The sequence below is a fragment of the Harpegnathos saltator genome, unplaced genomic scaffold, assembly GCF_003227715.2.
Source record: "Harpegnathos saltator strain DR-91 unplaced genomic scaffold, Hsal_v8.6 scaffold61, whole genome shotgun sequence".
Classification (NCBI taxonomy): Eukaryota; Metazoa; Arthropoda; class Insecta; order Hymenoptera; family Formicidae; genus Harpegnathos; species Harpegnathos saltator.
Genome location: NW_020230438.1, coordinates 433,872 through 458,433, shown reverse-complemented (window position 1 = coordinate 458,433; position 24,562 = coordinate 433,872). Strand labels below are relative to the sequence as shown.

At 38.8% G+C, this 24,562-nt stretch overlaps 5 protein-coding genes across 10 annotated transcripts; 3 read left to right on the top strand and 2 right to left on the bottom strand.

Annotated features, from left to right (window-relative positions):
- Nucleotides 1-39: 39 nt before the first annotated feature.
- Nucleotides 40-2,663, top strand: Pgk (phosphoglycerate kinase). The gene is made up of 5 exons (XM_011140248.3): nucleotides 40-323; nucleotides 473-821; nucleotides 996-1,334; nucleotides 1,426-1,645; nucleotides 1,754-2,663. Exons 1-5 carry the CDS (start codon nucleotides 262-264, stop codon nucleotides 2,029-2,031), a joined length of 1,248 nt encoding a protein of 415 aa, XP_011138550.1. The 5' UTR covers nucleotides 40-261; the 3' UTR covers nucleotides 2,032-2,663.
- A 318-nt stretch (nucleotides 2,664-2,981) lies between these two features.
- Rpn9 (regulatory particle non-ATPase 9) lies at nucleotides 2,982-4,926 on the top strand. The gene is made up of 5 exons (XM_011140249.3): nucleotides 2,982-3,134; nucleotides 3,228-3,341; nucleotides 3,503-3,829; nucleotides 3,925-4,257; nucleotides 4,514-4,926. Exons 1-5 carry the CDS (start codon nucleotides 3,019-3,021, stop codon nucleotides 4,779-4,781), a joined length of 1,158 nt encoding a protein of 385 aa, XP_011138551.1. The 5' UTR covers nucleotides 2,982-3,018; the 3' UTR covers nucleotides 4,782-4,926.
- A 910-nt stretch (nucleotides 4,927-5,836) lies between these two features.
- Nucleotides 5,837-11,573, bottom strand: LOC105182654 (choline/ethanolamine kinase). 4 transcript variants are annotated; one of them, XM_011140252.3, is made up of 6 exons: nucleotides 10,665-11,573; nucleotides 8,804-8,916; nucleotides 8,323-8,694; nucleotides 7,883-8,129; nucleotides 6,321-6,485; nucleotides 5,837-6,198 (listed from the first exon to the last, which is right to left on the bottom strand). In XM_011140252.3, exons 1-6 carry the CDS (start codon nucleotides 10,680-10,682, stop codon nucleotides 6,085-6,087), a joined length of 1,029 nt encoding a protein of 342 aa, XP_011138554.1. In that variant the 5' UTR covers nucleotides 10,683-11,573; the 3' UTR covers nucleotides 5,837-6,084. The 4 variants fall into 4 exon arrangements, with proteins under 4 accessions (XP_011138554.1, XP_011138552.1, XP_011138553.1 ...); XM_011140250.3 differs by having other exon boundaries at nucleotides 8,215-8,694; nucleotides 10,665-11,571; XM_011140251.3 differs by lacking the exon at nucleotides 10,665-11,573 and adding an exon at nucleotides 8,997-9,378 and having other exon boundaries at nucleotides 8,215-8,694.
- A 307-nt stretch (nucleotides 11,574-11,880) lies between these two features.
- PIG-A (phosphatidylinositol glycan anchor biosynthesis class A) lies at nucleotides 11,881-14,795 on the top strand. The gene is made up of 7 exons (XM_011140254.3): nucleotides 11,881-12,443; nucleotides 12,541-12,697; nucleotides 12,784-12,963; nucleotides 13,053-13,287; nucleotides 13,366-13,663; nucleotides 13,831-14,191; nucleotides 14,277-14,795. Exons 1-7 carry the CDS (start codon nucleotides 12,328-12,330, stop codon nucleotides 14,346-14,348), a joined length of 1,419 nt encoding a protein of 472 aa, XP_011138556.1. The 5' UTR covers nucleotides 11,881-12,327; the 3' UTR covers nucleotides 14,349-14,795.
- Nucleotides 14,796-16,034: 1,239 nt separating this feature from the next.
- On the bottom strand, nucleotides 16,035-24,555 carry LOC105182658 (GIGYF family protein Gyf). 3 transcript variants are annotated; one of them, XM_011140256.2, is made up of 16 exons: nucleotides 24,494-24,555; nucleotides 23,557-23,601; nucleotides 23,204-23,435; nucleotides 22,333-22,506; nucleotides 22,053-22,251; nucleotides 21,763-21,973; nucleotides 20,680-21,673; nucleotides 20,220-20,591; nucleotides 19,797-20,108; nucleotides 19,526-19,618; nucleotides 19,017-19,447; nucleotides 18,726-18,924; nucleotides 18,423-18,629; nucleotides 17,884-18,298; nucleotides 17,572-17,801; nucleotides 16,035-17,438 (listed from the first exon to the last, which is right to left on the bottom strand). In XM_011140256.2, exons 2-16 carry the CDS (start codon nucleotides 23,586-23,588, stop codon nucleotides 17,313-17,315), a joined length of 4,227 nt encoding a protein of 1,408 aa, XP_011138558.1. In that variant the 5' UTR covers nucleotides 23,589-23,601; nucleotides 24,494-24,555; the 3' UTR covers nucleotides 16,035-17,312. The 3 variants fall into 3 exon arrangements, with proteins under 3 accessions (XP_011138558.1, XP_011138560.1, XP_011138559.1); XM_011140258.2 differs by having other exon boundaries at nucleotides 18,429-18,629; XM_011140257.3 differs by lacking the exon at nucleotides 24,494-24,555 and adding an exon at nucleotides 23,984-24,143.
- Nucleotides 24,556-24,562: the final 7 nt, after the last annotated feature.

Below are 24,562 nucleotides of genomic sequence, written 5' to 3'. Positions count from 1 at the left end.
ATGATTTTATTTCGTTTAAATCGTACCTTACAGGGCATTGCAGGAGGCCGCCACATTCGACGACCTTACTTTGACTTTGGGCTGCCGACTTGCAGCGATTTCAAGTTCTCGCGGTTGCATCTTGCGGACGGTGGTGGACTACGTGATTTCGTTACTTGCTCTGTTAATAGAAGATTAACAACACTCCTCGTACTTGGTAGTATTTCCTCGATCTTTCGGAATATCGTCATAAATAGAACTATAAAGAAAAACACCGTGGTTATGGCGCTCAACAAGCTCAGCGTTGATAAAGTGGAATTGACGGATAAGAGAGTGCTTATGCGGTATGTATTTATTGACCAAAAGTTGAGATACAAAAGATTTTACAGCAATATATTAACACTTTGAGCACAGTAATTAAATTACAATTTGTATTAGCGTTGTAAAATTGTTCGATGTTCTTAGCATTTCTATACATCTAACGATGTTTCAGAGTTGATTTTAATGTACCGCTGAAAGAAGGAAAGATAACAAACAATCAGAGAATCGTTGCTGCATTAGACACTGTGAAGTATGCCATTGACAAGAAAGCCAAGTCAATTGTTCTAATGTCTCACTTGGGTCGTCCTGATGGAAAAAGGAATGAGAAGTATACATTAAAACCTGTTGCTGAAGAGCTAAAAATATTACTGGGAAAAGAAATTGTATTCTTGAATGATTGTGTTGGACCTGAGGTAGAAGCTGCTTGTGCCAATCCAGCACCTGGTACAATAATTTTGTTAGAAAATTTAAGATTTCACATTGAAGAAGAAGGCAAAGGAATAGGTCCTGATGGAAGCAAGGTATATATATATATACATATATTATCATATAAATTATCAAATAAATACATATAAATTATCAAATAAAGATTGAATCATTTTTATAAAGAAATTTAATTTATTTCAATCCAACAACTGTCAAATATGAGCATAGAAATGTAAAGAGTTTGAAATTAATTAGTCATTTTGTTTTAGATCAAAGCTGACAAGGATAAGGTTACAGAATTTAGAGCATCCTTGAGAAAGCTAGGAGATGTGTACATTAATGATGCTTTTGGAACTGCTCATCGTGCTCATAGTTCCATGATGGGAGATGGATTTGACACAAGAGCAAGCGGTTTCCTCCTTAAAAAAGAACTTGAATATTTTGCTAAAGCTTTGGATAACCCAGCGAGACCATTCCTGGCTATACTTGGAGGCGCCAAGATCACTGATAAGATTCAGTTGATTAACAATTTACTAGATAAAGTGAATGAGATGATTATTGGTGGCGGTATGGCTTTCACATTTTTAAAAGTGTCCAAAAACATGAAGGTATATTGTGATATATAACGAAAAAAGAAATGACAAACAACAGTGTGATATTAGTATCTATATATATATATATATCTTTACATGATTTCAGATCGGAAGTTCCTTGTTTGATGAGGAAGGCGCAAAAATCGTGAATGAGCTATTGGATAAAGCAAAGAAGAATAACGTGCAAATTCATCTGCCAGTAGATTTCGTGACTGCGGACAAATTCGCGGAAAATGCAGCAGTGGGAAGTGCTGATATCGAAAGCGGTATACCTGATGGTTGGATGGGACTCGATGTCGGCCCACGTTCGAGAGATTTATTCGCCGGTAAGTATATTATTTCGCACTGCTCATAATTATTTCTACTTAGTACGTAGTCTTCAGGATATGTGTTTAAACAGCATTATTATAATCATAATTATTGCCTCACCATAGAGTCAATCAAGAGAGCGAAAGTCATAGTATGGAACGGTCCGGCGGGTGTGTTCGAGTTTGAGAATTTCAGCCAAGGTACAAAGAGCGTAATGGATAACGTCGTGGAGGCTACAACTCGGGGAACCACTACTATAATCGGAGGCGGCGATACGGCGACGTGCGCGGCCAAGTGGAAGACCGAGGATAAAGTGAGCCATGTGAGCACCGGCGGTGGTGCAAGTTTGGAGCTTCTTGAAGGCAAAGTACTGCCCGGAGTCGCCGCCCTTTCTCCGTCGTAAATTCTGTTCTTCATCGCGAACGTTGTGATGTGAAAGCTGAAAGGCCTTGGTCGGGAAAAAAATATGAGATCGTGAGCGTAAGATTTCAGTGTTAACAATTCGTTAGATTGTTAGATTCAGCGCTAGCGGGACTAGTGTAGAAAAATGAAGGAAAAAAATGTATCCGTTCTTCAGTGTTATGTTCTTTCGCGTATAACGCGACAGGTTACCAGAGCCTCAGCATCCCGACGGTCGACAGGCATTCATTCAAGCATTGAATGATTATATTTTAAGATAGACCTTGTCTCCCTACATGTACATTGCACGTATGTATTGTACATGTATTGTACGTATGTTTAGAATGTCATACACAAACAACGTGTATGCTCTATCTATAAAATATAATGTACAATAAGACAATATTATAAAGCTCCCGGTTGCTAATTAAGAAAACTCATAATCACAAGAGGAAGCAAACGCCGCGATTAAATGTGTATAATCGTCGTCCCCGCACGGTAAAAAGTTCACTCATAGTTTCAAACACCGACTTCGAACCAATTGTTATCTCTATAAATGTAATCTTTTGTTTACCAGCGTAATTAAACATTTCGCTCATGTAACGCGTCAGAAATAAATATATTTATCGCGTTTTCCCTTAAGTTTTTTTCTCCTCATTTTGAATATATCCGGTAGGTACGATCACTCAGTGAGGAGCTCTTTTGCGTCTCAACGGCATATATTTTAAAATATAGAAAGACGGGCTGATCAATCGCGTTTGGTCTATCTATATCAATATTCTAGAGAATCTAAAGTAGATATATTCCATCCTTTCATATTCGAGTCTCGGTTGAAAACAATTTTTGAACCGAGACTCAAATCACAATTTACTGACCTCCACATAATCTAGACTCAAACCAGTTTTACCCAAGATTCGGTAACAAACGCGCATGCGTCTGACATCCAACTTCACAAACGACATACACCAGACTTTATCGAGCATCATCAAGTATGGCGACGTCCGTGGTAGCGAAAGATGTGAATGTCTTTCTCAGCTCAAAGCAAAATGTTCCTGACAAGGAACTGGCTGCGGAATGGTTACAGCTCGAGGAACTGTACGGCAAAAGGTAATTCAATTACACATTTATATTTTATACGGTGGAATTTTACACTAGAAAAACAATTAACGTTACCTGATTGTTCCTCCCGGTGACTTGCAGGCTTTGGCATCAGCTGACACTCAAATTAGAGACGTTTGTAAAACATCCAGCACTCCAGCAGGGAGATAATCTTGTGCAATTATATGTTAACTTTCTATCGACCTTTGAGAACAAGTGAGTATTGCTGCCTACGACTATATTTTAAACTTAAATATACATGACCTTATATGGGATAACTGTGCATCCTATATTATCATTTAATTCTACTAATTTTGCTTCTTATTATTCTTATTTGCTACTAATATTAATACTTTTTATTATGTTTCTATATGTAGAATAAATCCATTATCGTTGGTAGAGATACTAGCTCATGTAATACAACAGTTCCAAGATAAGCAGGAAGCAATTAAATTCCTGGAGAAAACCGAGACTAAAGTTCAGAGTAACAATGAGGCTGTCGCTCTCTGTAAAGTTCTCAAGGGGCAAATTTTGTTGGATAAATTGAACAACCAAGAGGAAGCAAAAAAAATCATAGAGGAGGTGGAAACTATGCTAGATAATGCTGATGGCATTACAACAGTTCACGGGCGTTTCTATCTTCTAGCCAGCCGGCTATATAGATTACAAGGCAAACATGCAGAGTATTATCGTACAGCATTGAGGTACTTTCACCTGTGATTTGTTTATATCGATCTGAAGAATATGAACAAAAAATATCTAATTATATCTCGCATAATTTGTGTCTTTCATTCTTAAGATATCTTGGATGCATCGAGCTAAACAGCTTGAGCAGGCAAGAGCAAGAACAACATGCTTTCTTCCTCGGACTTGCGGCACTTCTAGGCGAAGGTGTTTATAATCTTGGAGAATTACTTGCGCATCCAGTTTTGGAATCATTGAGGGGTACAACAAACAGTTGGCTCGTTGATCTGCTACAGGCTTTCAATGCAGGCGATATCGTCGCGTTGGAAAGATTAAAGCCACAGTGGAGCAAAGTGGCTGATCTAGCTGCACAGGAGTTGAAATTGAGACAGAAAATTTCCTTGCTATGCCTCATGGAAATGACTTTCAAGCGGCAAGCCAATAATCGGTGCGTATGATTGAATCTTAACATAATTAACATAATTTAATTTTTCACTTGTATGCAATATAATAAAACATTCCAAGCGTTGAAATAGATGATATCGTGTTTAAATCAGAGTATGTAATATATATCAGTATGTATGACACACACACACACACACACACACACACACACACATATATATATATCAGTAATTATATATGTTTCTTATTAAATTATTGTTTAATTATTCACTGACACGTAAACGTACTTTCCATTTTAGACAGCTGACATTTGCGGAAATTTCTCACGAGACGCGCTTGCCTCTCGGTGAAGTGGAACTATTGGTAATGAAAGCTCTCGCCCAAGGTCTCGTGCGGGGTGCTATAGATCAAGTAGCAGGTACTGTTAACATGACGTGGGTACAGCCGCGCGTATTAGACCGTAGCCAAATCGCAGGAATGGTGCAACGCCTTGATGGATGGTGCAAGGATGTTAGCTCAATGGAGAAATTGCTGGAATCTAGAGCCTCGGAAATTCTTACTCTTTAAAGAGTTTCTTCAGTTCGTTTTGGTTTCTTTGTATCAGTGCTGATTCATGTGTACACACATACACCACACAACGCATGCATACGTTACGATTGTGAAATCAATTAACCTATCGTCAGTGAATATAAATAAATAATTATTTCTTACATTTGATGCTTACATGTTATATTCCTCCCAATCCTTGTTCCTTTTTTCGATTAAGTGAAAACTGCCAGAGCAATGGCAAAATTTTTACAGATAGTTACAAATAAGAAACTGAAAAAATAAATGAAAATTAAATGTCATATGTGAAAAAGTATGTGGACAAGTGATACATTTTTCATGTTTAATTTTTGGTGCGTTTTATTTATCACATTCGTAGATATCGATCATTATAAATTGGTTTGGTGCTGCTCTCCTTTACATAATATTAAGTACTAATAATGGTGCTAATTGTGCTAATAATGGTACTTAATTATATTAACATTGAGTAAAATTGACGCGTTACAGTAAGTACTGCGTCGACTCTGCATTACAAGGGATTTATCATCGCAATCATTGCACGTTTATAACAACTTAACATATACAAAATCTAAAGGACGTAGTTATCGATAATAAAATTCCACATAGCTTTATGGTAAGTACATAAAAGTTAATATACACTAAAAAAAGAGAGAAAGTAATAAGATACAAAGACAAATAGCACACTTTCTTACAATTTACATGATTTTGTACACTATGTAACAGCCTTTTCGTTTCCAATTGCTCCTACTTTATGAAATTATGAACAGCGTTTCTTGATTGTAAATATATGAAAATTATAAAAAAATTATATATATATCTATATATATATATATATATATATATATATATATATATATATATGTGTATGTATATCTATATATCCTTGTATTCTTCCTGTTAACACGAAGATTCAACGAACACGATTAAGACAGTAAACGGAGATTCATGTGCTTAACTCGCTTATTCTATATCACATGGTCGATCTTCCATTTACTTTTACTTGGTTCGTTTGTTCATCTGCTTATTCATTACATCGTATTCGCGCAATAATGTTGTTCAGCAAAACGCAGCAAAAAATTGCTTCTCAGGCGTTCGAAATAACCTGTGCATTCACGGAAAACAGCAGGACACATTATTTCACGAGATTGAAAGAAATAATGACTTAATATATCCTGTAAAATATCGCTGCTTGCCAAAGCTGACAATCCAATTGATCAAAACTGGCAAATAGAGGGCTACTACTTTTATTTAGCAAAACGTATAAAGCTGCATCTTTTTTTCTTCAGTTCAATTTTGCGATTTCTCAATCGATATCGGTAGATTTTCTTTTAACGCTACCGTCCGATACTGGTGATCCAGAAGTAAGCATTTTCTCTTTTAAATACATATAATTCTTCAATCTGGAAGCGGCATAATCCTAAAAATGTTCAGTAATGCTGTTAAAATAACTATAAAAGATCGTAAAATGATAACAAGGTACAATAACAGTGACAAAGCGACTTAATTAAATATACGCAGATCTAATTAGTAGATACGCACCCAATATCCAAACGGAATTTGGGAAATTTTAACATTTATGATACTCCAGAGACCCCAGAACAAATGACTAGCTAATGAAAACATCTTCATCTCCTTCATGATACGCTCTTCCTCTGCAGCCCCTTCCTTCCCCAATGCTCTCAGGTAGGATCGTATGAAGTTGAGCTGTCAAAAAAAAGTCAAGTTGTAAAATATGTAAAATAAAGAATTTAATAGTTGTTAAAATATCTTTCTTTCTTTCGTCAAATTATATTGAAATTGTGATGAATTTTACAGAGATTTGTTGGTAATTATTTAGTAACCAAATTTCAAAAACTAACTGTAAAATCGATAGATATTCACGAAACTTTAGCTACTAATAAAAATGAAATATAATCAAAAGGATACACAAGGACTAATTCAAAATGCATCATACATTATTTAATATTGATGTAAATATATGATATCACTATTACATATATAATAGTAATATATATATATATATATATATATATATAACTAAAAAAATATCAGGTATATTGATTATACTATCATTCTAATTATATATATTGTATATGTGCACAATTAGAACATAAATATTCCTTATTCACTTGATAATTCTAAATCCCTGACAGAAATGTAGCGTTCTTTGTTAACAAGACTGTTAACTACTGGCTTCTCAATTACAGCTCGCACAATCACACTGATTAGAATCGCGCCATTTAAAGTGCTCAAATCAAAGCGCTTGTAATCGTTACTGCGAAACGACACGTTTGTACAGATATGTTGATTATGAATTGTGAGGGCGTGTACAAATACTGTAGATGAGCGGATGTGGATCTGATGATGCCAAGATGGTAGCACTGGTCAGTATGGTTCCACAAATGCAGTGCATCAGTCGAGATCCATTACATGGACAATTTCACATCCCGTCCATTTTTTTCATTGCAGGCATCAGCCTTGTCTTGATGGATTGCAGTCCTGTGAAACTAATATATACACACGCAGCACACGCCAAGCTGACACCTAATTTACTGTGCAGAGGCTGGCACAGTACAGAATAAAATATTTACGGCTGAAAGCTACCTCCTCGTCACATAATAACGAATCTAACGAAACGTTTTACCTTGATCAAATAATAGTTTGCGCACTGCATCTCTGTGAGGTAAAATGCGCAATGTTTCTTTTTCTCTCATCGATAGATCTCTTCCAAAATTAGATATGAGCATAATAAACGTTCGATGAATGCAATAATTATCGAGTAATTGAAAAGGGGACCGAAAAATTAACTAACTAATAAAAAAAAAAATCTACTTTGATACTAGATGTTTTTAAATTCGGAAAAATGTTTATCTTATTTGCTACAATTTCTTTTATCAATTGAATTATATACGCCACTTTATTTATTAGCGATATCTATTTTTAAGTGATACTATTTGCGATCGTTAGTTTATCAATGCCTCAATAATTTACAAAAAAAAAAAAAATGCATAATACCGGACGAAACATACTAAATTTATAATTATAAAGAAATCTTACCGAGATTACTTGACTTTCCAGATCTTTGTTTGCTTCAAACTTACCTTTTGCTCCCTTGTGGGACCGGCGTTGAGAAGTTCATGAAAGAAAGGATAATTTGGTGTTGTATAGTTGTATTGCCATTCGACGAAATGGTTAGCGATGTCAAATCCCTGATAGTTGTAGGAACAATATTCAAAGTCAATAACTACTAACTCCGGCTTTTGCATATTTTCACGCAAGAGTATATTGCCTTCTTGCATATCGTTATGACAGAAGACAACTGGTAATTTTTGTTGTAACACCAAAGTCCTAGAAATATATTAGATTTATATTCCTCAGTTCATGTGAAATAAGCATTAGTACAATTATGGATTATTGCTACTCTTTTACTTACTTGAGCCACTTGATCTCATGCTCCAAGTCTATACATTTTATAGCATTAACATTATCAGAATGCTGAACATCAATATCCCCAATATTTTCAAGGATATCGGTTGTAGACTTGAGCCACTTATTCATTGTATCCCACAACCATGTAGGCTCTTTGCTGATTGGTACCTGCATCCTATGTATTTGTGCAAGTTTTTCAGCAATCATTAAGCTCAATGTTGGATCTGATAATTCTTTTGTGAGCAAAGGTCGTGCTGGTATATATTCTTCTATACGGCCACCAGGGAAAACACCGTGTAATTTGGGACCAAGTTTTCTCTCAGAGAGCAAAGTAAAAATAACAGATTCTGTGATAAGTCCTTCCAAAGCTCTCTCTCCATGTACTTGCCCGTATAAACGTAACAAAACTTGACGAGGCTCCCCCCTAACTGGAGTTGTTCCCTCAGGAAGCTGAACATTGTATAACCAATTGCTTAGACCACCACTGAAAGCCATTTGTACTTTATCGTTCTAGTATTGCCTCTAGTATAATAAAATTGTAATATGTATATCATGTATTACACATATATATCATACACAAAACTTTTACAAACCTAATACGTTTAAGAATAATATTCTGCGCTGTGATGTGTTTCCAAACACCATGCAAATAATCTCGACAGATTCTCGCGGCGGTCTCTCTCATTTCAGAATTCTTTTCAGACATCTGCCATAACAGATATTAATTATACAATAAATCCAGTAGTGTACAATTACTTTTATTTTCTTAAAATACAATTTTCTCACCGGATATTAACAGATCATTTAAATAACAATCACGATGATAATGCAATATGACGAATGTGACAGAAACAATGAAGCGTGTTACGATGCACCTGTCAAAACTGTCAAAGACTTTACAATGAATCTTTGTTCCGTTTTCTTTTTGCGATTGACAAAACGGGAAAGTTGAGGCTCGTGATAATTAAGAACGCAGTTATATATTTCTAGAAAAAATGATAGATTCAATATTGTACAGAAGATCGTGCGTATACAATGACGACCGCAACGTCATCTGCTACTTCGAAGGAAAAGCACGTTGCACCACCATATCACTTGACGTTCGCCACTTAACAGTGGATCTCAATCAATTCCGAAAGCTGCAAATTACAGTATTACGAATTTTCGTTTTTCGTGTTGATAACTGATCGTGTTTGAATAAAATATGAATAATATCAAATTCGCTATTTTCGTAGGAGTACTTCTATTTATTCTCAAAGAACAAATTATTTCGCAGAAGCGGAAAGAGCGGCGAAGAATGTGTTCGAGGAGACACAATTAGTATTATATAACTTAGATTGTTTGCAGAGTTAGATGATGATAACGTAAACGCTAGATGATAAACGCTATCGTAGCGTCACTAATATGTTGTACGTGATGATTACGCGCTATCAATGTTATTCCTTCGGAAGTAGTGGAAGTAGTACATCGATAGCGCTAGCGTTTGTGAGTTTCGTGGACACCCGCGATACTGTGAACTAAACGTTACTGAACGTTACTGTCATTGCACTTGAATGCATTGCACCTACGTCGTATTTATTGTTTTAATACTTACGCGCATTTGATATGGACAATTTCGTGGAAATAAAGCTAAAGCTTGAGGAAGAGTTTAAGCCGCAAATCTCATCAATTGATGCTTTTGGAGCGGTAAGTTTTAAATCGATACAACGGCATGTAATGCAATAATGCTAATGCTACACTATTGCTGTTTGCGGAGTTTGCTATCGCTATCGCGCTTCGCGAACAGTTTTGATAATGTTTGGCGTTGCGTAGCGCTAATAGCGCCTCCCCCAAACACACGCAAATAATCCAATGAATTATGAAATTTTATTTGATCACCCTTGTACACGCGATAAAGCGTCCATTGACCGCGTTATCCATTCGAGTGCAAACATGATAAACATTTTTTTACAACGATAAAAAACAAACTCGACGAGTCTTTGCGTTCGACGACGGAATAGCTGAGCAAAGCTTAATTTTCCGTCGCTGCTCGAAACATGTAGCTCACTTGTGCGCAATAAATTATATATATGTAAACTTTTTATCGGAGAATCAAGATAAAAAAAGCGATACACCCTTCCATCTTGGTGCAAACAAGTGACTAATATAGATAGGCTCAAGAACAATGGAAATATCCAACTTCCAGATAATTAACTTTATCGTGAATCTTGGCACGAATGAGTAATAAACGCTTGAAACGCCAGTAAAACGAGTCGATTATATCTAGTTGGTGCACGTCAAGGTTAAATGAGCCTCGTTTCCAGTTTTCCGTGAAATGATTAATAAACGTTTGTTGATGTTGCAACATACGATGCGGAAAAAAATAGTCAATCGTCACCTCTCTCGGCATGTGAGAATGAATTCCAGGCGAAATAAAACGAAATATAGCGATAAACCGGTATTTTTATTACGTACCTTGTTTTCGACGACCATCTCGGCAGCCTCTCAACGTTTTCAGAAGAACCGTGCAAGGTCGATTAAACAGCAAGGCAGCGATTATTTTCTTTTACTTTCAGGAAAGATAAGCGAAGATTTTTGAGTTGCTACAATCACAGCAAATTCTCCACTGACAATTCCTCTTGCGCACGTGCAATGATGCACACGTTTATACTCGGTCGGACTGACGACAGACACTCCTCCGATGGAACCTCACCGTAACTCACGAATATTGCTACGTTTAGTCAGACGTTAAAGACACTTCTAAATGCTACTATTTCGAGCGTTTGTCGAGCGACAAATAAAGATGTGACCTCGTTAACCGAGGTTATCGTTACGTAGTACTTAATGTCCGAGACGATAGATAAGCAGCGACTTCGACGATGAAGAGGGGGGAGAAACGCAATCTGACCTTCGCAGCAAGAGTGCATGCAAGAGAAATGCTCCTCTATCGTGCTCGAAATAACCGGTCGCGTTGGGCTGCACTCGATTTTGTTGCTCGTTGTAGAAAGCTGAAGAGAAGGGATCTCTGAGGAAAACCGCGACTGAACATTGGAGTTACGTATAGAAATTGCGCACACGATAACAATCACGCGATGCCTATCGTGTTCGTTCTATTCGCGTCGCGAATATAAAAATCACGTCGACGCGACAACGTAGACACGTTATATATGTGCGAGATACAAGATTACGCGAATCGACCGAGCTCGCAAGAAGCTTGCTTAATCTGTCGACAATTGGCCAAATATCGATCGAAGCGTTACTTTTCTGCGCTGCGTTCACCTCGCATGTAACAATCTCTAACATGCACCAGCGCGAAGTAAAGTACGGAATTGCTGTAAATATAGAAAGAAGTCCTACAACAATTCGGAACTGCTGGTAATCGCGTTCATCGGCGTTCGTATAAACAAAGGACGGAGATCAGCGCTATGCCGACGCATACGTACTCTATGAGAAGTTATTGGTAGCTTTATCACGAGTACATTTTATCGATTCAGAGTAAACAAATACGGTTATGTCGATAATCGATAATATCGCCACGTGCGAACAATCGCTGTCCAGTATAGATGTCGGAAGTGTACCGCTCGTGTAACGATTGTGTGAAATTATAAAAATATAAAAGCAATGAAAGTACGGGTGTTCACCAGCAATGATATATATTTTGGAAAAAGTATAAGATGATCATTGTGACTGGAGGGGGGGGCGTTCGTTTATTACAGGACAATACACACTTTCTGATTAGTCTCCCTAACGGGGATTTTTCGTTCCTCTTTTCTCTTGTCCATTAGACCATTCCGTCGTTCGCCGATTGGTTGCTTACCAACGGCTTTCAATATCGCTTGATTCACTGGTTTCACTGGTTTAATCTGATGTCGCCACACTCGAAAATCGAATGACTGAGCAAACTGAAAACTGCTGAAAAGAATTGCAAATACGAATTTCCTCGGGGAGAAAGATGGAACATTCTTATACATGATGCAAAGAAATATCTGCTTGAAAGATGTTCTAAATGCGTAATAATATTGACAAGTGAAGGAATGTGATGATATTTGTCTCATGTATACTTTAATATCTTTTGATACTTCATCAACGTATACTGCAACGTATACTGATACCTTCAATAATGTGACAGATCTTGCAAATGACTTTGCGCTCGACACAGACTTCACCGACGATATTGCGGTTCAGCAAACGTCACATTAAGCAGTATGAGTCATGTATGGGTGTGAAGATGAGCGGTGTAAAACACAAGATATGGTTCGTAATCCTCCGTCTTATACACTGTTTACCAGTATCTTATATATTTATCTTTTATTCGCGACGTTTATAGTATCCGTGTAATATACTGTTGTAGCATGGTCTCGGATTTCTTTTACCCAAACATGGGCGGCGTCGAGGAGCATATTTTCAACTTATCCCAATGTTTGCTAGAACATGGGCATAAAGTGGTAATACTCACACATTCCTATGGAGATAGGGTAGGAGTGCGATACATGACAAATGGCTTAAAAGTATGTTTTATTGGTCACTATTATGAATTATTTGCAATAAGTTGTTCAATGGCTTAAGTTGCTTTCTTGCATTTGTTTTATTCAAGGTGTATTATATTCCTATAAAAGTATTCTACAATCAATGTGTACTTCCGACGATGGTGTGCTCTCTTCCACTTATTAGATATATCTTCATAAGAGAAGATATACAGATAATACATGGCCATTCTGCATTCTCTGCTTTGGCGCACGAGGGAATGTTGATCGGTAGATTAATGGGATTGAAAGTAAGGCTTAGTTATGTTAGTGGTAGTATATACATGTATGCTTAATTTAAACTTACATTGCGTGCAGCAAATAACATCATGATTTGTAGACAGTTTTCACGGATCATTCTCTCTTTGGCTTTGCGGACGCCTCGGCTGTTCTGACAAACAAATTTCTTGAAATATCATTAGTCGATTGCGATCATTGCATATGCGTGTCTCATATTGGGAAAGAAAATACGGTATTGCGAGCTAAAGTGCAAAAAGAGAAAGTCTCGGTTATCCCAAATGCTGTTGATACCACATTATTCACACCTGATGTCAGTAAACGAAGCAACGATTTTAGTGAGTTTGCAGCTCTAAGAATTCCTTACTATATTAACACATCATTGTAGTTATTGCAATTGTAATTGTCCGTTTCAGTTACCATAGTGATAGTATCGCGATTAGTGTACAGGAAGGGTGTTGACCTCCTAGCCCATATAATACCTGAGGTTTGTTCACGCCATAAGAATGTACAATTCTTAATCGGCGGGGACGGTCCGAAGAGATGGCTTATAGAGGAAGTGCGAGAAAGAAATTTGTTACAACACCGAGTTACCTTATTGGGCAGCTTGGAGCACTCGCAAGTTAGACATGTCCTGAACAAGGGTCACATCTTTCTAAACACGAGTCTTACGGAGGCTTACTGTATGGCTATTGTAGAAGCAGCTTCTTGCGGGTAAATCATGCAACACTTTCATCCTTCCTCTTTCATAAAAATTTTTGAAAATTACTCAGTTAAATTTCAATTTTCCGACGCTCTATCATATTTCTTTACTAATAACTATTTCTTTTGTTTCGAATAATGTAAACAAATGTAATAAACATACGCACATTGTCTTACAGTTTGCAAGTGGTGTCAACAAAGGTTGGTGGGATCCCAGAAGTTTTGCCAGCAGATTTAATTTACCTGGTGGAACCCACTGTACCTGCATTAATTGAAGGATTGGAAATAGCTATAGCAGACTACAAAAAGGGCAATATCAAATGTCCGTTTGAAATGCACAGAAAGATAGGCTTGTTTTACAATTGGTTCAACATCACTAAACGTACCGAGATAGTGTACAATTTGGTGAAACGTGAAGCTAAGAAGAATCTGGGACAGCAGTTGACGAATCAGATACGAAGTGGTGTATTGGCCTATTTGCTCGTAGTGTCATTGTGTTATATAATATTACAGATTTTGGAATTCTTCGTTCCTAGAAAGGTAACAAAATTGTGTTAAAAAAATTGTCCAATTTTATAATAATACACACGTATCACTAATCTGTACGCACGTTGCTTAATTTCAGTACATCGATATTGCGCGAGATTATAGTGATATTCATGTTGTACAATCCAGCGGGAAAGGGAAAGAAGATTAGTCAATTGTCGAAAGCCCGAAATGCGAAGTTCTCAATGTGTTCAAGTATTTTATTCTGTACTCTGAAACATTCCAAAACTCGCGTCTCCCCTGCAAAAATTATTGTTACAGGTATAATCAAAGTACACCTTCATGTAAAAGGAACAATCGTCGTTGCATTTACCAATGAAGTTTTTAAGGAAATATATATAGATGTATATATAGATGTGTTGTACAGGTAACAATGTATAAGTAACAAAAACATGCGCAAAGTACAAATATCATAATACTTGTTTGTAGAGTTACAAGTGACGTAACGTATCGTGATGGTTTCACTCGTGTCATCTTGCTCTTGTAACTGTTATTGCTTAAAGCTAAACGATAGCGCGCGACGTGTCGCCTTATGTTGAATATTAGATCGTTTATGAAAATAATGTAACATGTCCATTAAATGATTTTTATTATGATACATGACATCGTATGATTCAATGCGTCTGTGTAACATGTTATAACAATTCGGTAACGATATTCCAACTGCAACGTCGCTCAACCCGCATACATGCAGTACATATGCTTAAGAAAGATATTGCATCTCACTGACATTACAAAATATTTGTGTGTATTAGAAATCGCGCTTACGTTTAAAACAATCCGCACTGCGTTTTAAGCAGTTCAAGTGTAGCAATATATAGAATAGAAAGGTTAGTTCTTGTTCGCATAATTCAGCACGATAGTCCAATTGTCGTATTCGTTTAGTATTTTTCACAAATTATCTTCGAAGTATTCTTTTTTCTCCTCCCCATAAAAACTAATAAAATAATTTTATTTCAAACGCGATTTCATCACAAATCCGTCGTACTTTCATTCACAACAGTCTCGTCATTCACATACAGAGCATATAAGTACAAATTTATCTTAAAAGTCGCCTGGAAACATATATCAATTTGCAAAAGAAAGAAACATAAAACATAATATATATATAATACACACACACACACACACACACACACATATATATATATATATATATATATATATATACACGTATCTAAATTTCGGATCATTGTGTGCGTGGCGCATTCAATATTATAAAAATATCTCAATTTCGATACAGAAAACAATTTGTAAAACAATAAGAAAGCCAGATAGAAAATATAATAATATTTATTTTATTATGACGTACGTTAGATACAATAATAGAATATTAATACAATATCAGATATCCGTTCTTTAATCATTACTTTAATCAATTTGTTTAATCATCACGGCATTTCTGTACATTAACTTATTTATACATAAATCTTTCATGTAAGGCTCCATGATCTTCCCTTGAATTAAACTTAATTAATTAATTAAGGTAAAGACGTTAATTTTAAGAGGAGATCAACGAACCTTAGTTAACAACCATTATAATATTACGAGCGGTCAGATCTGTCACAACGTTTCCACGTTTACGATCGAGCATCCGTGTCGTGCTGTTGTCAATGCATATTAGTCCAATTAAGAAAAATGATGTAAATGTTCTTAAAAGCGCTAAAATGAGGAAAAGTATATTTACGAGTTTCCAGCTACGACATTTACAGAGTTATGAGTAAAGTTTTACAAAAGATACTGCTTTCCTGCGCGTTTTATTTGCATCAATTGAACCTGCCATAGATGTTTCATACTTCAACTTTATTGTTAGATCGACCACAGTGTACAAGAAGGCTATGCCGACGACAGTGAGATCCACACATAGGCACATGCAGTAATCGTGTGTCAGGATTTCATGTATGCCGATATTCCGTGGAGTTAGTAATACACGAATATTACCTTAAATCGCTACTGTCATTTCTACGGTATAGAACAGCAAAACCAAAGAATTTCTAATGAAGGATGCTATGCTGGAATCACTAGTTTTATTTTTAACAATGTCCTCGTAATATCAAGAAAGTATGTTGAATCGCTTTCTCTCTCTCTCTCTCCCCCTCTCTCCCTCCCTCCCTCCCACTACCTCTCCCTCTCTCACTGCCTGTTTTTCCATTATGAAATACGTTTCGTATTTGCTATTTGCGTCCTTTCTACCTTCAGATGTAAGATCTCAAATTTCAAATGCATACGCAAATCATTCATGATCTTAATAGTGTTTACCACTACCGCGTGTGCTTAAACTTCTGCTAAGAATATCGTTACTACAAGTATTATGACGGCGAAAAGGATATTAAAAAGTGGGGAAGATTCTTATCGTGCTCGAAATGTATGTTAAATCATTTGCAAAAATCTATTACGAGTAATAATATAAAGCAAATCTCCTCGACGCGCGTATTCGCGACGAAGCGAAAATCCATAGGATTCACATTACATTAAGCACGATCAGTAAAAGAAGTACTGACGCACCGTATTTCATTAATAATTGTGCTTGACTCAGAGAGACGATGCTTTCTGCAATTCCCACAAGCACATTTTTAACGTTACCTTTTTTTTTTTTTTTTCGTTGAACACCTTTACATACATATATTGCTATTGACTGCCATGTCTCCACGTGCATGATTATTATCGGTCGGCATATTTTTCTTTCTCTTGCGTATCTTAAATGACGATGACGATGAAATGTTATAAAAGTTTTCAACCCTAATCGTCGCTTACATAGGAAAAATGAGTCGGTCTCCTTTTTCTTCACAGTTTCTTTTCTCTTACGATATATTTTTCTTTTGAGTAATATGTACAGTGAAGCCTTTTTGTCAGTGTTTTCTCAGTTTTGTTCCGTAAGAAAATAACGCCACGCTCAGCTGGCCCTGAAGACCATCATCATCGATGATCGACTTTGAGAAGGGACATGTTCTTCTTTTACGCGTTGGATCGTAAAAAGCCTTTATACGTTTTACATTTTAAGAAATACCCACTACAGGGTCCCTCTTAGCATATGTGATAAATAAATAACAAACCGTTTGATGAATCGAGCGTAGCATCATTTCCGCGAGGATTAAACTGGTGTGATGACTTCAGTTCAGACGCCCTCGCCATAATCGCGATCGCCTACATTGATACGGTCGTGGGACGCGGTTACACTGAAGCCAAGTATCCTGTTGTCCACTTTGTACATCTTTCCTTTCTTTGGTTTCTTAGATTTTCCCTAAACAAACGAGAAAGAACGCTTAGTATCTAGCGTCGCATGCGGCGACGCGCAAATACTTGGTGCAAAAACTTCGGTTCCGTTCCGCACTTTGATATTAAGTCGACAACTGGAAACTTTAGACCACAAATACCTTTACTTCTTGAAAGTCCGTAGTTGCATTTGGGTTGACAGCTGGTGCTGGTTTGCATAGATCGTCCGCTTGCGCCTGAGGTCGTTGCGCCGATCGCCACTTGCTACGTTTCTCGAGGAACTGCTTTGCGAATTCTGTACTTTGCTTGGTATCGCCGAGGTAGACGCGAACGTACTCCTTTACTTCGTACGCCGATTCGATGTCTCGCAAGAATCCAACGAACGTGGGAACTGCAAATGTACGGATATGCGCGTAAGAAAAAGTTCTGACCACGACGATCTGCAAACAAACCCGATAGTGCGTGACACATACTATCCACAGACGCCTGTAAACCGTTCAACGCTTTCGTACACCATTGCGTGAACTCGTCGGTCTTGGCAGTGTTCTGTTCAAACAATTTTTTCACTAACTCCTCTTCTCTCTTATTCTTACTCTTGGACGCCTTGTTATTCTGCTGCTGCGACTGCTGTGGCTGCTGCTGCTGGCTAGGAGCAGATTTCGCAGTCACAACTTGTTTAACCGATTGTTTTGTAGCCGTAGTCGATCTGACCGGTGTCGGATCGTCCCAGAATCCGGTAGCACCCGAATTGTTGGACCATGCCTGGCTCGACGTGCCAGAATTAGCCCAACTCAGACACTGCGATGCCGTACCCCATATTCCAGCACTCTGCAGCACACTCGCAGACTCCTTCTGGCCGGCTTTCTCTTGCCTCTCTCTTTCCTGTTGCTGAAAGTAGAACAACTTTCTTATTGCTGTCCGTCCTTATCTTATTGCCGTATCGCCTACCGCCGGGCGATCAGCAGCATTTGTATTACGTCAGTCACTCGTATATTTGAGAAGCAATAAGTACCTTTACCTTGGCGATACGTTCCTGCTCCTCCTGCTGAATCTGTGCAAGACTCTTCACTTGGAGAGGTTTATTGGCAGCGGTGGCTTTTTCCGCCCATTTGAATTGCAACCTTTTGGACGAGTCAGCCGCCGAAGCCTCCTGAGCCGCTTCCATTGCTTTCTGTTGTGCCAATTGTTGCTGCATCAGTTGCTGCAATCGTTGTTCTTCCTGTGGAGTTTACACAGATGGAGGTTGCCATAGATGAGAGTGAGAAACACGAATGTACGCGAGGGAAAGCCAGAGAGCTAAGAGAAAAATACTCACAACTTTCTTTTCTCTCTCGAGTCTCTGAATCTCGGCGAGCGATGCATGAGCTGCAGGAGCAGGAGCGCGTGGAGCTTGAGCCCACGGTGCTTTGCTTCTTTCTTGCAGCTTGCGCAACGCCTCGGCCTCTCTACGTCGTTGCTCCGCGCGACGCGCCTGTTCTTCCGCTTCGGCTTGTCGTCGCGCCTCTGCTTCTTTTCTATATACAAATATAAAATTCGTTTATTTTATTGCTTTATTCACCGGTACTACTAGGCTACGTTATTACTAGGCACAATTTTACTCTTATACCTGAGTCTTTCTTCTTCTTGTTTCTTCTGCTCTTCTTCTAATCTTTTCTTTTTCTCCTCTTCCTTCTTTTGCTTTTCCTCCTGCTTTCTAAGTTCTTCTCGCTTTCTCTTTTCCTCTTCCTGCTTTTTCTTCAAATTTTCCTCCTCCTGCTTTCTCTTTTCTTCACGTTTCTTTTCCTCCTCTTTGCGTTTCTTCTCCTCTTTCTTCTTTTGCTCTTCCTCTTGCTTGCGTTTTTCTTCTTCTTTTCGTTTCTTTTCTTCTTCCTTTCTCTTTCTTTCCTCGTCCTTACGTTTCGCTTCCTCGGCTTGTCTAGCTTGCTCTTCTTGCTTTCTCTTGGCATTCTCCTCCTCTTCAGCTTGGCGTTGCAGTTCTTCTTGCTTTCTTAACTCTTCCTTTTTTCTATCCTCCTGTAACTTAAGATTTTGTTCTTCCTGAGGAGGAAGAACAACATATTGATTGCTTTAAAACTACTCGAAGGACAACGTGATGAAACGTAAGAGTTGATTTACCAATATCTGTTGCTCAGTTTTTATTTCCTTAGTGTGCAGGTCCCACAGAGAACTAGGTAACTGACCAGGTGGCATTGCCGGAATAGGCCCAACCTGAAAAGCAGGATACTAATAGATGAACAAAATTAAACAGTTTGTCAAATATATTTGATAACTACATGTATGTACACTGTGTGCGTGCGTGCGTGCGTGCGTGCGTGCGTGCGTGTCTCTGCTTCCACAAACACATTTTATATGCAATAAATAAAGTTGATGCGATGATGCAACGCACCTGCGCTAACCAGTTTTGTGCATTGAACTGTGGAGCCATTTGCGGTGGCGGTTGCGGCCATACAGTGTCCATATGAGGTGTTTGCGGATGGCCGTTTGCGTTGACATTGAGTTGGCGTAACAAAGACTTGATCGGATTATCCTCCTGCGCCGGCGCGGGAGTTTGAGTGATGTTCGGCTGCTGAACAGTAGGCAAATTTTGTATACCGCCCATTTGTTGAATCAATTGTTGTATGGGATCCACCGTAGCCGGGTGTGCCGGTGCGGTTGTATGTGGATTCGCCGGCAAATGAGTTTCAGATTGTGTCTTTGCCTGTAATATCGTGCCTGTCATTATCGTGACGTTTAAAGAAACGACCTATGCCGTGCCCAAAAACAACCAATGTGCGACAGAAATTTATATTAAAAAATACCGACACATTACCTGCTGCATTTGTGTGAACAGTTGCATGACAGGATTAGTCGCCGCTTGAGATGCGAGATGAGGCACAAACGGATTTGTCGTAATCGGTACTTCCGGGAAATCCGAGTCCTGTATAACGTATTGCAAAATCAATTGATTCTGCTCTACGGGACTCAATGTTGCCCAGTGTTCAGATTGCGACAACTTCGCTATAGCCGATGTTTTCATTTGCCTTAGCAATAGCTGATTCTGCAACAACTGCATCTGCTGATACTGTAGCAGCAGCAACGGATCCTCTATTGCAGTCTTCGATAAAGCACCAGCAGCAGCAGCAGCAGCAGCCATTCCAGCCGGAACGGTGCTAGGAACAGATGGCATCACCTGTTCTGCTAACTGCACATAAAGATATTTCATTTGATTTTCATACACGTAACTCATACATGCACTGCGGTGGCACTAACTATATTAACAATCGCCACACCTTTAACGGAGGTATCGATGGTCCAGGCGTGAAAGGCACTCTGCCACACATTTTGATAAGATCACCGAGTGTGTAGTACCTTTCGTCGCATGTTCTTCTCACCAATAACCCCGCGGTAAAGTAACCAGCTTTGCACCATTCAGCCATTTCGCTAGCTAAAAATGGTCCCTGAACTTCGCCCTGTGGATCACGGTAAAACCATTTTTCCTGATTATCCGTAGCAGAGACTGCGGAAGATTGGTTACCAATCGCGGGCGGCACGCTAGCGCTTTTCTCTTTGTGACTCTCCTCGTCCATTAATTTTGCCACTAGAGCGTCAGCCTCCTCCTTCATTCTATCCAAGTCGTCCTCCATTCTCTGCCTGACATTAGAGGTCCCCGTGTTATGCGCCACCGTCTTGGGCGGCTGCTCCGTGTGCAGAGGAACTTGTCGATTGGTCACGGCGATTGGTATCGGCTCCGTTTTAACTTCCGTCTGCGAGTTGTTCTCCTTCTTGTTGTGAGCTTCAGTTGGAGACTTGCTAGGCGCTGTGCCGCTGGACTGCAATTTCTCGCTCTCAACTTTATCCGAACTCGCGGGTCCGACAGCCTTCTTCTGCAAGAGATCCGAGGATGTCGTTAAGGGTGTCTTCGCGGGAATACTTTCCGTCGACAGTACAACGGTTGATTTAACCGGCGAGTTGCACCTCCTCTCCCTCCCGACAGAGTCGTCCTTGTCCACGAGCGGATGCAACGGTTTTGGTCGTTCCTTGCTTAATGTACCGGCCGTATTATTCGTATGGCGATTCAACGATTGAACAGAACCCGTGCCGAAAGCTAATGGCTTGTTACTAGACTTGACTATGTTAGAAGCACTGCCTTCCGACACACGTCGAGTTCTGCCATGTTGGGAAGCACCTGCCACACCGTCGTCGTCATCGTCCGAATACATGCCTCCGTGAAAAGCGCCCGAAGCATCAAAACTGCCGCCGCTTTCGCTCGGATTCTCCGTCGCCCTAAATTGACGTTGAATTCAATATGAATAACATGATAATGGGAACGGTGACGAAGATTTTCAAATCATAATTACGAGTAAATTGTTTACCACTCAGGCAGATTGTCATGGTTATCGTGATGATTCGATTCCCAAGTACGAGCGGTGCGAGATGGCGCATGGTGGGCCGAGTCGTGGGAAGATCTGTGATTTCCACGATGGTCCCATCGTCCGGGCCCGCTTCTGCTTTCATCTCCATCACCCTCGTTTCGATCTAGCCTGTCCCTGTCCATACTTCCACCTTCGCGCCAACTGCTCCTTCCTGAGATAAACATTGCTTTGTTCGGCATATAACGGTCAACGAAGAAGATCATCGAAGAAATGTATAGGATAATATTTACCCCACTTGCGCCATCCTTCGTCCTCCTCTCCGCGATGACGTCTCCAATTACCCTCCATAAGAGAACTACCGCTATTAGTTCCACGACTGAGCTCCTTTCGAGGACTACTTGATCCGTTCCATTCTCCCGGATCCGAAGCACCGTTTCTTTCTGACCAACCACGTTCGCTTTGAGATCTATCAAACGGCCTATTTCTCCCCTGAAAAAATTTATGATACATGAAACATTGGGACAGGGAGACTTTCGTTTAGCGGAAAAGGAACAAACAAAAGCTTTATACCTGGAATGATTGGCCTTCGATTCGTATACCATCGCCGGAGTCGTCGAATCCAACCCCACGCGAGTAGTGAGACGAATACAAGCTTCCTCTTCCGCTCCTACCACGTCCTCCGCGATCCACACTACTACCTCTTCCCCGGCCACCGATATTGGCTATTCCTCCATTCCACATACGCTGTAAAAGCGCATACATACTCAGTGTATTTCAATACAAAATTTATCGTAAAGTAATATTTCAATATATACATTTCATGCATCTGAATATAATAATTTAACTGAATAATTCATTTGTACAATTTTTAAAAATAATTCTCGGTCATTCCTCATCATCGATCATATCATTGATTATATAAAGTAAAAAAGAGAATACTGATGTGTAAAACTAAGAACTAGCACAAGGGCTCCAGTGTTATATTTTTAGAACAAGTTGATGACATAGTTCTCAATATAGGACACAACAAGAATATACAATTTAAGCTTTACAACGTAATAGCTTCATTGATCGAAAATTAATAAAATTAAACTTTGTATAAGTATTTAACTGTAAATGTATCATTAAACAGGTATATTAAATGTATATTAAACAGGTGTATCTATTATCCCTAAGATTATTAAAATGAAGATAATTTAAAATAGTTACATACATCATTGCCAAATATTGCGGGAGTAAAAGCACAATTATTTGAAAAAAGCATCTATAAATGTATTTCACATATTTTATTTCTTTTCTTTTCTCTGAATATTGTGTTGATATAAAAAAATTTATTATATTAGAGGAGAAAAAGAGAAAGAGAGGGAATGTGAAAAGAGGCAATTTAACATGAATTAATGCATACGGAATATAAATATATATTTAGTAAATATATAGTTACTGCTTCATCTTCCGTCATCTGTATAAGAGCCAACGGAGGTTGAGATTTCTCCACATACAATGCTGCAAAAGTTGCCAATGGCTCGGGAGGTTTATGATTGCGATCGTATAAAGCCAACATCTCTTCTCGACCATATCTATATTCTGCCAGTTGATACCGAGGAGTACTCAAGTTTGTGGTTCCTCCACCACCTCCACCTGTATTACAACTGTCACCTGACATGTTGCGCAACCTGTATATCACAAATTTTTCAATTTCATTTAGAGTAACACTACTATATGACAGTATCTTTTAGAGCTTAAATGTCTATGCTTGGATATCTACTTTTTAATACAACAATCTACATTGCGTACCATTCTGGACCAAATTTCATGGAATCCGTCATGATGCACTATCTGCTGAAAAGATAACATCAACCGTTCAAAATAATACAATTGTAAATATGCTGTGCTAAAAATTTAATATTAAGAGAAACTACAAAGATTTTCTCTCTTGTGTAATACACATGCTGCGAACTATTTTTATCAGATATTAGACTATGTATAAAAGATAAAAATTTTTCAAGGTAAATGTCTGAAAAACAAATCGAAATTCACAGGATAGAGGAAAGGAAATAACAGTAATACATTCTTCTACAAAGGAACAATAGTAAGTGGAAAGATCTGCATTATATAGCGGGTAAAGACCCGTCATCTGTTACATCCGAATACGAGTGAAGCGTGTAAGAAACACTGCAACGATTTGGTGAATCAATACCGATATCGCAGACAATATTTGTACCTGTTGCTCGAAGGAAATATCGCACGATCAGCGATCGAACGTACGAGTTCGACAGTTATTATTTTCGGTGAACAAACACGCGGGACACGTGAGGGAACGCCGAAGAAGTGACGGATGTAGAAGGTAGTACAACAGACAGTAGCACGATGGCCCGTTAATTATACGTAGCCGGGGAAGAAAGAAAGAAAGAAATCGAACTTCGGGGGAATTTCCGATAAGTAGATCGAATGATCGAGATAGTGCTCCTTGAATGCATTATCGCCTCGCGCGCGAGACAACATGAGTCTCGTATTTGCGACATGTTCGCGTAAGCGCGAGTGGAGCAGTCTCTCCGCGCGAGGCCAAGGTGGCAACATTAACCAAACTTTTTTTGGTGACGAACGTCAGAGAAAATACGCTCGTTTGGTGGAGCGCGATCGGGACCTGCGGTTGCGCGAGAATCATCGTCGAGCGAATCCAACGCGGCCGTTACGTCGAGAACGGTAACGAACGAACAATCGAGAAAAATACCTTTACTGCTCTTCAAAATTACTGAGGACAGCGATACAACACACCAATATGGCTGATGGTTTTTTTTTG

Bases quoted from the DNA above. Each gene is read 5' to 3' on its own strand.
- LOC105182658 (XM_011140256.2), bottom strand. From the start codon at position 23,588: ATGACGGATTCCATGAAATTTGGTCCAGAATG. The intron at 21,974-22,052 runs GTAAATATTATC...TGTTTATCTCAG, and splicing joins CGAAGGATGGCGCAAGTGGG to GAAGGAGCAGTTGGCGCGAA. The intron at 18,299-18,422 runs GTACTTATTGCT...TTCTACTTTCAG, and splicing joins AACGTATCGCCAAGGTAAAG to CAACAGGAAAGAGAGAGGCA.
- Rpn9 (XM_011140249.3), top strand. From the start codon at position 3,019: ATGGCGACGTCCGTGGTAGCGAAAGATGTGAATGTCTTTCTCAGCTCA. The intron at 3,135-3,227 runs GTAATTCAATTA...GGTGACTTGCAG, and splicing joins GAGGAACTGTACGGCAAAAG to GCTTTGGCATCAGCTGACAC. The intron at 3,830-3,924 runs GTACTTTCACCT...TTCATTCTTAAG, and splicing joins TATTATCGTACAGCATTGAG to ATATCTTGGATGCATCGAGC.
- PIG-A (XM_011140254.3), top strand. From the start codon at position 12,328: ATGACTTTGCGCTCGACACAGACTTCACCGACGATATTGCGGTTCAGC. The intron at 13,288-13,365 runs GTGAGTTTGCAG...TGTCCGTTTCAG, and splicing joins TAAACGAAGCAACGATTTTA to TTACCATAGTGATAGTATCG. The intron at 14,192-14,276 runs GTAACAAAATTG...GCTTAATTTCAG, and splicing joins AATTCTTCGTTCCTAGAAAG to TACATCGATATTGCGCGAGA.
- LOC105182654 (XM_011140250.3), bottom strand. The intron at 8,130-8,214 runs GTAAGTAAAAGA...ATATATTTCTAG, and splicing joins CATGAGATCAAGTGGCTCAA to GACTTTGGTGTTACAACAAA. The intron at 6,486-7,882 runs GTAAGTTTGAAG...TTTTTTTGACAG, and splicing joins GTCCCACAAGGGAGCAAAAG to CTCAACTTCATACGATCCTA.
- Pgk (XM_011140248.3), top strand. From the start codon at position 262: ATGGCGCTCAACAAGCTCAGCGTTGATAAAGTGGAATTGACGGATAAG. The intron at 1,335-1,425 runs GTATATTGTGAT...ACATGATTTCAG, and splicing joins AAGTGTCCAAAAACATGAAG to ATCGGAAGTTCCTTGTTTGA. The intron at 1,646-1,753 runs GTAAGTATATTA...GCCTCACCATAG, and splicing joins TTCGAGAGATTTATTCGCCG to AGTCAATCAAGAGAGCGAAA.